This window comes from Sorex fumeus, unplaced genomic scaffold, assembly GCF_029834395.1.
Source record: "Sorex fumeus unplaced genomic scaffold, SorFum_2.1 ptg000008l, whole genome shotgun sequence".
Classification (NCBI taxonomy): domain Eukaryota; kingdom Metazoa; phylum Chordata; class Mammalia; order Eulipotyphla; family Soricidae; genus Sorex; species Sorex fumeus.
In genome coordinates, this window is record NW_026606065.1 from 54,309,369 (window position 1) to 54,321,974 (window position 12,606).

Genomic DNA, 12,606 nt, shown 5'->3' on the forward strand with positions numbered 1-12,606 from the left:
TTAGAATTTCAGGCAGTGAATAATTGGGATGATTCATTTTTATAGTTTTCTATTTCTAGTTTTTATTTTGTTGGGTAAGTAACCAAGTTAGCATAGAACAAAAATAAATAAACATCACACTATTTCCCTTTATCTTGATCTAGTACTATTGTTGACTTTTTTTCATATTGTTGCTGAATAAATGTCTTTACAGTACTACTGATTATATGGTCTGAATGGTGTTATGATTTATATTCCACAAAGAAAGAATTTAAGAAACAAGTTTTGTTTCTCTAAGTGTTTGCTGAAGTCTTGAAAGGAATAGCAAACCAAAACCTCTTGCTAAACAAAGAAAGAAATGAATCAGTTTAACATAATTTTAGGTATTGTTGTCCATAGTAAAACTGAAAATAGAAAATAGGTTTTGGTTCTGATGTAACAATAAAGAATACGTAAGCGTGGTCATGTCAGATATAACCAAAATAATCTACATGATTGTCCTAGATTGACATTCTTGGGCTATTCGGGGCCTCAGAGTAGATATTCTATAAATATTTGCTGAATTTATGTGTGAATAATTGTAAGAGTAAATTATATTCATGTTCAGTAATAATGTGCCAAGCCCATTAGCCTGAATAGTCTTAGAATCTTTATAATTATAATAATTATTATTATTGAAAAATTTTCCTCATTAATACTTAAAGGAATGCAAATGAACTTGGGCAAAATTAACATTTATTATAAATAACAAAATAATCCTACACAACTTGAAGGTTTCCAGAATAATTTTTTTCTAAAATGATTGTCTAAAATGTCCTTTGTGTATAATTTTGGGGAAACATTTTGACATCACTAAGAGTTTGACTAGACTCCCATTGTTAGAAATAACTGGTTTGAATATTTTATTAATTGAGTGTGGGTCTAGGAGAGCTTTGTGCCCTTTTTAAAATGCTGAGCTGAGGATGAGAATACACAGTAGCTTTTGCACCCTATGTGCCTGATATGCAAACTGAATTGTGGTCCTGAGTTTTGTTACCAGCTGGCATTGTTACCAGCTGATAGTAGGCCTCTGGATTAGGATATTGTTGAATAAAGGTTAGAATTTTAAAATTATTGAAATTTTGAGCTGGAAAGAATATTTTAAAATGAATCAAAACTTCCATTAGTTAATAACTGAGACTCATAAATGCAGTGATGGGTCAAACTAACAAAACAAATGTTTTTTAATTTAAAAGTTTGTTTTATATAGTTTTAATTAGATCTTGGCATCTTGAACTTGGAGAGCTTCAATAAATGTTTTTTGCTCATTTCTGTGTTCCAGAGAAGCTTCTCTCTGCTGTAGATCACTAATTTCATTGGATTTGAATAATTAAGTCTGTCCCTCTCAAGAGGGTGAAAATGTCTTTATGGCAGGTGGCTTGTCTTACTCTGTTTTGTACTCTCAAGTTGAACCGTGCAGGCTGTTACAAAGCTGTCTTTCGAATATGTGGGAAGGGAAGGTCTCCACAATAAGATCGATTAATAAACAGTCAAGTCATAAATCATGCATTTAAAAAAAATGTGATGAACACAGATAAATATGTCTATTTTTCTTCCCACAGTCTCCAAACGTCCACAACTACCCAGATATGGAAGCTGTTCCCCTGTTGCTAAATAATGTGAAAGGGGAGCCCCCGGAGGACTCGTTATCAGTAGATCACTTCCAAACACAAACCGAGCCAGTGGACTTGTCAATCAACAAAGCCAGGACATCCCCCACAGCTGTTTCATCTTCCCCCGTTTCCATGACAGCGTCTGCGTCCTCACCTTCGTCTACTTCAACCTCTTCATCATCTTCTAGTCGTCCAGCCTCATCCCCAACTGTTATAACATCAGTATCTTCAGCATCATCCTCGTCAACAGTATTAACTCCAGGGCCCCTTGTTGCCTCGGCCTCTGGCGTGGGAGGCCAGCAGTTTTTGCACATTATCCATCCCGTTCCGCCTTCAAGTCCCATGAATTTACAGTCTAACAAACTGAGTCACGTTCACCGCATCCCTGTGGTGGTTCAGTCGGTGCCTGTTGTCTACACAGCTGTGCGGTCACCTGGAAATGTGAACAACACTATTGTCGTGCCGCTTTTGGAGGATGGGAGAAGCCATGGCAAAGGTAAGAGATGAGTGAAGCCTTCTGCAGCCCTTGGGTCACCCCGTAATGAGCATCCCTATGTTGTAAGCTAATACTCCACGTCCAGACTACCCAGGGACACTAGTTGGTCAGCTAGTATGTAGAAAACAGTTCGGTAGCATCCAGCCTCATGTTTTTATAGACCTATGCATCAGTAATACTTAGGTTATATTTTTATCTACCAAGTCATTTCATGCCAGAATACAGATACTTAAATTTACAAGGAATTGCATGACATCAAATGCACAGACAAGACAGATTTTTCAGAGCGTAGCTGCGTGTGATTTGCAGATGCGTAAATCCTGCATCAATATTAAGCATTGTGAAATTTTTCAAAAGTGAATCAGGGCATTTCTTCTTTCAATTTCTCAGCTCAGAACTTATTTGGATGATTATGGTATAAAATGCCTTAAAGTTGCAATGCTTGAAATGTCATCGTTCAGGTTTGGGTAGCTTGTAAGTTAAGTTGCCATTAAATTAATCCTGACGTTAAGTATTAGGCTAACACGGTCAATAGCTTGAGTTTTTACCTTTACATAAAACTAATTTATGATCATTTTAGATAACTGAATAATTAAAATGTTAGAAATATTTCAGCATGCTTCACTAATATTCCCTTTAAAGACCTAAAGAAATATTCTTTTCCAAGTGACTATACTTAACAGTGCCTAGATTCTTCGTTACATATAATTGTTATTTGAAGCCATTTTCATAAGTTCTTATTTTCCCACAATTTTTACTAGAAGAAATTACAATAGCATCATGCTGTCAATTTTCTATTTCCTTGCTATGAGTATAAACCACTATAGTATAAACTATGACTGTAACCATCTACTCAATGTCTTCTTAAACTAAGTTCATTGTCTGCATTTTTTACCTCAGTCTAGATATGATAATGAATGACGATATGTCCTATTACTTTTTATGTCATATTTTCGTATTAGTAGATATGTCCTATTACTGATGCCCGTACCCTAACACATTAATGCCGATGGTGGCTCACAGCTGAATGTGGTTTACTGAACCCAAAATAACAGCACTGTAGCACGACAGCACTGTCCTCCCATTGTTCATCAATTTGCTCGAGCAGGCCCAGTAACATCTCCATCGTGAGACTTTTTGTTACTGTGCTTGGAATATTGAATACATCATGGGTAGCTTGCCAGGCTTTGCCATGCGGGCGAGATACTCTTGGTAGCTTGCCAATCTCTCTGAGAAGAGCAGAGGAATCGAACCCGGGTCAGCTGCATGCAAGGCAAACACCCTGCCTGCTGTGCTATCACTCCAGCCCCAAATTAACAGCATCGGTGTATTAAAGTGTGAGTGAGGGGCACATAGAGCACTGTCATAAAATGGTACTAAGCATGATTGTTTCGGTTTATCTCTTCTCATAAAATGCTAGCACGCATGGTTGTTTTGATTGATTTGGATTAATCAAGTTAAGATTCAATGCCCTCCAAAACAACAATTAATTATAAAATTAAAAATATTTTTGCAGCCTTATATTCAAAAATTGGTACAAGTTACTCTTTCTGTAGTGAGTTTCATTATAGCACAGAAAATAAATTTTACCACCAGATTTTACCAAGTGAAAAATCTTGTGACTCACACCAAAGTTTCTGAATACAAACTTGATATGTAGACATGCGTTGTCCAGACAAGCTCTTCTATGCTAGCAGCAGAACTAGTCAGCACTACCCTCTAAGTTAACAATTCAAAATAAAAGAAATTAGGGTTTCCTTTCTTTGAATTTACTTCGTTTGAACCCTCTTCGATGTTATTAATTCTTTTGATAAAAATTTGCTAATTGAATTGAATATAACTGACAATGGGTATGTTTTTCTTTTAAGAAGTATAGATGTCTTTATAAATTTTCTGTAAGTCATAAAGTAACAACAAAAATATGAACTTTCACACAGAATAACACATACACAAGTCAAATGTACATGCACAGAATCTAATCTGTTTATCAATGTTATTTGAATAGTGAGGACTCTGTTTTGAAGTTGAGTCATAAAGACAATGGTCTTCATGCCATTTTAAAATATATATGTTTTTCACTTACTAATGAAGGAAACCAAAAGATAACTTATTTGCCATTATTATTTTATGGCAGAACTTATTTTTATTTTAAGTATAAAGTATATTGTTAAAATGTAATTTTCTGAAAAATAAATCTTTGCTAAAATCTTTGTGGATATTTTTGTGCTAATATAGTCCCTGTGTGAGTATTGTGTGTTAGTTTCATATCATGTTTTTAACTTAGTATTCCCACATCAAGAATAGAAAGTTACATGAAATCATAAACCAGTTATACTGTAAAAATGACATTAAGTACCAGAGATTTGGGATCAAGAATATGTAATTTAAATTCTGGTTCTTTCTCACTTGTAACTCTGAATTTGGGATAGTTATTTAATTTTACTGGTAATTTTCTTTAGCAATAAAATGAGGACAATAAGATCAACCCTTGAAAACAGAAAATATTTAACCACTCATTATTATCAATTAATGTTTAGAATTATTTATCATTATTAATTTCCCCTACACAGTAATACTCAGATCTTTTCCCTGTCATAAGAAAAAAGTGAGGTGATTTTAAAAAGTATATTGAACTTAAAAATGAAAAACTACTTTCAAAATGTTGCTATGGAAATGATTCTCAAGGTTGTTACTACAACTTCTAAGGTCTTAGAGTTTTATATGAGAAATTGTCTGGGAACATGCTATATTTTTTATTTTTATTAGTGTATATTAAGTTTTTATAATCACCATATTCTACAAATACTGCTCTGTAGCATTTTACAAGTTTTTTTTTATTGTTGAACTGATTAATTAGATGATGGTAAAAGTGTCTAGGGGAGGAGGCCTGCCTCCCTCATCAGATGAATAAAGGAAAGGGCATTTCAGTAATTCTTCTAGTCTTCATTTTGCACATATCTGCCTGGGCGCGGGGCCAGCGCTGGAAATGGCTGCATGATAAAGGGCCCCCTGTTTTCATTTCTACCCAGGACTTATGTGTCTGGTGTAGATGAACAGAGGAACTCTGATGGTGGCATTGGGTTTTCCAAATGTTAGTAATAAAACTAAATTAAAAAATGCAAACTCATAGATGTAAATGATTATACTGACAGTAACTTTTAAAGTTGGTACAAGATGGGGCCAGGGAGACAGTACAGTGAGGTAGGGCATTTGCCTTGTACACAGCTGACACGGGTTATTTTCTCAGCAACACATATGTTCCCTAAGCCCACCAGGTGTGTTCCCTGAACACAGAGCCAGGAGTGAGCCTGGATATAGCCAGGTATGGAAAAGCAGGCGGGGGGGGGGGGGGGGGAGAAAAAGAAGAAAATAGCCCTTAATTTAGTACACTGCCCTACCCTTAATAGAGAATAAATTCCTTTCTCTGTATGACACATCAAACAAAGTCCAGATTTCGGACTCAGGTAATGTGTCCTGTGAATTGAGTCACTTGGCCATTCAAGTGTTTTCTTAGCATCTATCATGTATCTGACATTTTATTGGCATCCGAGATCCACTGTTGAACAAAACAGATTCTGTTTCTGTGCCAGAGTGTCTATAATCTACTTGGAGGTACTGACATTAAGCAAAAAAAAAAAAATCATACAATTAACTGATACTTATGGACAGGGTTGGATTAAAACATAGACCAAATATGGATTTGCCTGCAGGGAGAAGACTTAATTATAATTGCAGATAGCCAATGATGTGTCTGACAAAGTATTTTCATGGAAGTTGTTATCTGTCAATTGGAAGAAAGTTTCTTACTAAGACAAGCTGGCCAAGTCTAGGAATAGAGTATTTTGAAACATCCATTTGGGTCTACTTAACCAACATAGAAGGCTGTGAAAATGCTGATAGACCATTGGCTCATTCAAATATCTTTCCCCATCCAGATACTTAGAAGACCCAGAAAAGTAGTATTTGAGGTCAGAACCTTGCCTGCATGCAGCCAACCCATGTTACAGCCCTAGTACCACAAATGATCTGATCACAGACAGGAGTGACCCTTGAGCACAGAGTAAGTCCTGAGAACGGCCAAGTGGGGTCCAAGCCCAGCTCCTTCCAAAAATAAATAGATATTTAAAGAATGTAGATCTAGAAGACTGACATATTGTTAGCTCGCCAAGGCACTGAGAATTTTTTTAATTTTTTTTTAAATGAATCACTGTGAGACACAGTTACAGACTTAAAAACTTTTGTGATTACATTTCAGTCATACAGTGATTGAGTACCCATCCTTCCACCAGTGCCCTTTCTCTACCACCAATGTTCCCAGTATCACTCCCGCCACTGAGATTATTTGGCCCTTAAAAGTGATGTGTCTGTGTGTGTTTGTGTGTGTGTGTATGTGTGTGTGTGTAAAACCTTCTCTGAGACACACAATAAACAGACACATTTCTAGACTAGAGTGATGATGGGATGGCTGGCAGAGGTCCCTCTAGGAAGGTCCATCCTCTCCCTGTATGGAAGGACCTGGTAGCAAGTTGCCCTCTGAAATGACAGAGCATTGCCCTAAAGGGTCTGCAGTCGAGGAATCAGCCAGTGATTGTACTGGACACCTGTTTCTACATTGCCTGCGATGCAACATTCAAAAGCAGCCTTGAAAAAGATTATTTGACCTCATAAAGGAATTTCATGGGGGACTTTGAGGGCAGCTTTTGTAAGAGATTTTATTTAATTCCTTTTTTACAGTTATTTGGTAGTAGGAAAAAATATGGAGAATTATAATACCACAAACAAAGTGGTTCTTGGCTCTTGTGTTGTAGAAGATTAAGCATGTTTAAGACTCCACTTTCTATGTATTCCTTATCAAATAAGGGAAGTGGAAGAATCTTACAGATGCCAAATGAAAACAGCTTTTTTTTTAATTTCAGTTTATCATTAACTTTTTTCTTATTGATCGAAGTACTGTGGTTTACAAATTGTTGGTATTGGTTTCTTGTGTTTGAATGAATGACTATATGGAACGCAACCAAGGGGCAAATAAAATGAGGACAAAACTGAGCATTTGACAGTGATGGAGTTCATTGGTAACTTGAATGAGTGTCAGTGGAGTGGTGGGCACAGAGGACTGGGAGCAGGGAGTTTGCTTTCAGATAGGAGTTGCGAGGTGAAGCTGAAAATCTTTACAACCCTCTGGATTTGACTTACTTGAAGGAGTTGTAGATAAAGTTGGAATGAGAGCTGGTGAAGTGAAGTGAGAAGAAAGTACTACAGAAGCAAGTGCTTAATTGTGCATTACTTGATTGTATTATAGGTGAAATAAAACCATACCTTGTAGTCATTGCGTCTGAATTCTAAATCAATTTAGATTAATATTTTTACAATAAAGGTGATGCAGTAGAAAATGAAAGGAATTGCAAATAGCATAATCTAGGATTGATGATGAGAAAGCAAATAAAATGGTGAGTGAAAATTCAGCTCCTATTGCTAATTGAAGAAGCATTGCCGGTATTAATCTGCTTCAGAGATGAAATATTTCTATGCACTGATTAGTGACAGAATAATTCAAATCAAAATATAAATTCAAAATTATTTGTATTTTTAACTTAAATATAGTTTTACCACATAGACTACATTTTAGGGATCAAAAATACATAAAATCTTTACAAGGTTATTATCATAACTTGGGCTGAATATCTTTTTTGGTGGGGGGCTACGCCCAGAAATTCTCAGGGGTCATTCCTGATTCTGAGTTCAGGAATCACTCTTGGCATTGCTCAGGGGACCATATGGGAATTGGGGGGATCAAACTCAAATTAGACAAGTGCAAGATAAATGACCTATGCAACCTACTATCCCTCCAGCCCCTGAAAATTGAAACAGTTAAAGATAAATAAGAAGGAATCATCTCCTCCCTCCTGTCCCTGAGTTTGCCATGCCTCCTGTATTGGGAGGAATAGGTCAGATATCACCTTAATGCCCATGAATGTGGCTTGAGCAAGGGGGTGAAGGCAGGTGGTTAGTTCACTGTCACCCAGTTTTCTTCTGTGACCGGTCTTCTATTCTTCACAAGCCTGGATAGAAGATCCAGGCTCTCTCCATTGCCCCACATCACTGCTCTGTCCTTAGCCACCCAAATCCAAGTAGAATTGTCCCTGATGATTAGAAAGAAGGGTTTCCGGAGCAGAAGGACTCGTTTCTGAGTTCTGTTGCAGTCTCATTTTTCTTGCATGCCATCCGATCCTAGGAGCCTTGTCTCTCAGAATTTTCCAAAATGTACCGATTGTATAGACTTTCTCTTGTATTGGTGTCAACACTTGAAAACCTGCCTATTATAGAAGTTAAAATAATTATGTCATTAGGTTGTTATCTAAAGCATATTTCTGCCCCAACTATCTAGTTGGAGCATGTTGATACCATGCTCAAGAAATCAAATCCAATTGAGCGTGTAATTTCTCTGGTCATTTCCTTTCAAAGAGTGTTGTTTTCTTATTATATTTAGATGAAGTGATGAACCCACCAAAAATATACCTTATTTTCATAGCGTTCATTGAGGAGATTCAAAGGGATGTGGCCAGGGGCAAATTTGAAATACTCACACCCCATTTTCTTCCGACAGACTGTTACTTTTTTCAGCAGTCTACAGGAAGAAGCCACAAGTGTATTTTTACTCCTATGCTCTTTATTTCTGTGAAAGGAAATAAGGCTGTTGCTGAGATTCCTGCAAGGAGAGTTGGAGGGTGTAACTCAAGCTTCTGTGCATTGAAGGCAACTGCATTTGGTCTTCCTGGAAAACCCCCTTCCGATGTCTTTGCTGTACTCATTTTCTCCTGCTGTCTGATTTCCAGCTTATGGGTGTTAATGTTTTGTTTTAGGTCATGGTCATTTAAAGAGATTCGCTACTCCTCTCTATACTCCACATGACTGTCCTCTTGTAGCTCACTGTTTAGTACAAACCTGGTGTCATCTTTCCACATGACCGAAAGAGTCTAGGGCAACTGAACTACACTGTTGGATACTCTGGGCTTTGCCTCTTGCTGGTTGAACTACTGGAACTGTCTTGAGTAATGAAATTTTCCCCTTGCACTCAAATGCGTAACGACTAGGGTTAGCTTTCTATTTTAATTAGGCATTTGATTTTATTGACAAGATCACCAGTGTTCTTTATTTGTTTTTGTAATGATGCTGATGTGCAATCGGGTCTGGCATGTTGCTGGCTCTTTATTTTATTCCTATATAGACTTTAAAGTGACATGAATAATTTGCTGCTGTTACTATAAAGCAAAGTAGACACTTGTTAAAATACTGAGAAAGGTAGCCCAAATTTAATGGAAAATTGAATTTTAAATAGAAATTCAAGATACTTTTTGATAACTTCATCAGTTATTTTGCATTTGCCTAATTTTTACCATAGGCTAGAAGTGCATTTGATTTTTTTTTCTGGACATGCCCAAAAAAATTGAATAAACTCCACTGGAAAAATTGGCTTCCTATGTTCTTGTTTATCCAAAGAACCTACAATCTGTCAATTCCTCTGGCATAGACTGGGGTTGGTATGAAACTGGATGGAAATAACTGACTTGGAGAGGACACAGAATTTGTCTATATTGTTCTAAGAGAATTCACAGAAGAAATGAACTCTGAATAAGCTCCTTATAAGTGATAAATGTCAAGGAGTGAGCTTGATGGCGTCTCCATACCATAAACACATAGAGACACTTTGATTGTTATTTATGAACAATATAAGAGGAAAGACGAAGAGGGAGAATTATGCGTACCAGAGGAATTCGTCTTAAGAGGAATATGATTCTTCATTCAGAGATAGATATTAAGCATACTTGAATGAAGTGCAGACAGGAGAAAGATCCATTCGTTAGATAAAGTAACAGGAAAGGAACCACAAAATGAACTCTGTGTTCATTCTATTTAAAAGTGCTAACATTTGATAGTTTAAGCTTCTCCTATAATAAAAATATCTAATTTATGTCTGAATATATGGTTAAGTATGATATTTTACAAATATATTCTAATGTCATAGCTACATTTCTTTTTTTACTACAATTTAGTTTTTTCTGATAGTATTAAATGCAATGGATACTGCACTGTTTGTTCATATATATATGCATATATATATATATACATATATATATTTGCCTGCACCTACTCTCAGTTCAGTGCTCTTGCCCAGCAATTATTGACATGTCATGCTTAGGCCTCACAACACTTGTGCAGCCCATTGAGCTGTCTCTGGCCCCTATGTATCAGTTTTTGAAGTATATCTTTTACTCTCCTAGTAACTTCAGGCTCCCCCCGCTTTGGGTTTTGGGGCTTGGGACCACAGGTTGTGGGCCTTTAGGAGCTACTCATAGATCAGTGCTCAGGGGACCATGCAACGCTGAGAGTCAAACCCAGGCCTTTCACAAGAAAATATGTGCTGCAGCCCTTTGAGTTATCTGCCTAATTTTTTTTTTCTTTTTACTTTTGGATCACAGCCGGTGAGACTCAGGAGTTACTCCTGACTCTACACACTCAGGAATCACTCATAGTGGTGCTTGAGGGATCATATAGGATGCTGGGCATTGAACCAGGGTCAGCCTCGTGCCAGGCAAAAGTCTTACCTGCTGGACTATCACTCCAGCTCCTCACTTTTTATTTTTATTTCATTTACTTATTTTGAAATCAATTAAAGAGCTGCGGTTTACTGTTATAAATAGATGAGTCTTAAGTGTACAGTTTTCTAACACTGATCCTACCACCCGTTTCAATAGCTTCGCTCCACCAGAGTTTCTAGGCTTCCCCCCTCCCCCTTCACCCGCCTCAGTCATCTTCTGACCACCCCAAAGGTGGTGGCAGGCACATTTCAAAGTTCAAACATTCTTTTTCTCTCCTGATACAATGTTCTACTTAAATATCAAGCTGATCCCAGAGTTATAATGGGTGTTTTTTTTTTATCAACAACGAGCTCCTGTTTAACGTTAGGTTGCAGGTGTTTATGAACTGTCTTGATGATATTTGTTCAGGTATAGAATTACAAGAAACCTGAAGAGGTATTGTAAAGGTATATTTAGCAAGTAGAGACTTTACTATGATTCCTTTGGCTAGTAGAAAAGAAGGAAATATATTTTGTTCAAGAGTAACCTGGTCTCAGTACCATGGTTGGAACAATGTCCAGTTGGCTTTTTAATTATTTAAAACTTTTGACTGTGATTTTTCATCTCTGTGTTTTCTTAACTCCTTAGTAATAACTCTTTTTCTGTTCCAAATAAAGTCACTGTTTTCTTGGTCCTTTCTCTCTCCCTACTTTTTTATCGTTCATGGAGAAGTTGATTAACTGACATTCTGTTTTTGTGTTTTTAGAAATGAGAAAATTGATATTTGTCTGTCTCATAAGCAAGTGTTACCGATTTACAGAGCAATAATCACCTACTCCAGTTTTCCTTCATCTGCTTTCATGTGTGGGGACATGCTTATTTAATCCCAGAACACTGTATGTGTTTTTAATGACCAGGTGTGTCGCCATCTTTTTTCTTTCTTTTTTATTCTAAGTCTGCTAAATAGTTTGTTTTACTCAACAAATGTTTTATGGGCCAATTACAGGGTCAGGAATGTTCCCTCCACCCAGTGATGGCAAACTAATTAAATATACTTTCCTACCCCCTTGGTTTCTGGACCACACCTGGTAGTGCTTGGGGGCAACTCCTTGCTGTGTGTATGGAGGTCCCTCATCTTGGGGTGCTCATATTGTGCTGAGTTTGGTCCCAAGATTAGCTCAATGGGTCTGCATGTGCTGAGTCCATTGAGCTTATCGTCTAGCCTAAGTAACTCTTTCAGAATAGTCATATCCCATGTGTGAGGCCCTGAGTTCAGTTCCCTGTATATGCACTTATGTTTAAGCAATGGAGTCATGAAAACGTACCTGAGAGACATATCCAAGTGAAAGGCATGGTTGAGAAACGTTTCATTTTTTATTTTTTGTTTTGGCGGCATACCAGCAATGCTCAGGGGTAACTCTTGACTCTGCACTCAGAAAGTACTCCTGGTGGTGCCCAGGGGGACCGCATGGGATGCCAGGGATGGAACCCGACTCTACCATGTGCAAGGCAAATGTCTTACCCGCTGTCCTGTCACTCCAGCTCCGATATATGAAACATTTGTTCAGTAACCTGTGTATGCAGAAGCACAAGGACACCATGAGTTACTCTGTGTGTGTGTGTGTGTGTGTGTAAGGGACAAAGGCAGTCAGAGGATCAAATCTTGCTGAAATGTCTATTTCTTACCATGTTTCCTATCCAAAATGTTTTGACAAGACCCTGATACTATTCTCTCTCTCCATAATGCCGAGGCTTCCCCCTCCCCATCTCTTTCTTATCTGCCTTCCTCTCAAAACTGGGACAAAGGTTAGAATTATTCAAGGACATTATCCAAAATGCCCTTGCCCAAACAAAAACCAAGGATAAGGACAGTCATCTTTTTTTTTTTTTGGTTTTGGGTCAC

The 12,606-nt window shown here is 37.4% G+C and overlaps 1 protein-coding gene across 3 annotated transcripts in view; it reads left to right on the top strand.

Annotated features, from left to right (window-relative positions):
• Positions 1 to 12,606, top strand: part of KLF12 (KLF transcription factor 12) — a 730,941-nt gene that overhangs the window by 567,046 nt on the left and 151,289 nt on the right. For all 3 annotated transcript variants that reach the window (XM_056109465.1, XM_056109456.1, XM_056109472.1), the window contains one exon: positions 1,581 to 2,127. In XM_056109465.1, coding sequence (XP_055965440.1) covers positions 1,581 to 2,127 — 547 coding nt within the window. The remainder of the gene's footprint in view (positions 1 to 1,580; positions 2,128 to 12,606) is intronic.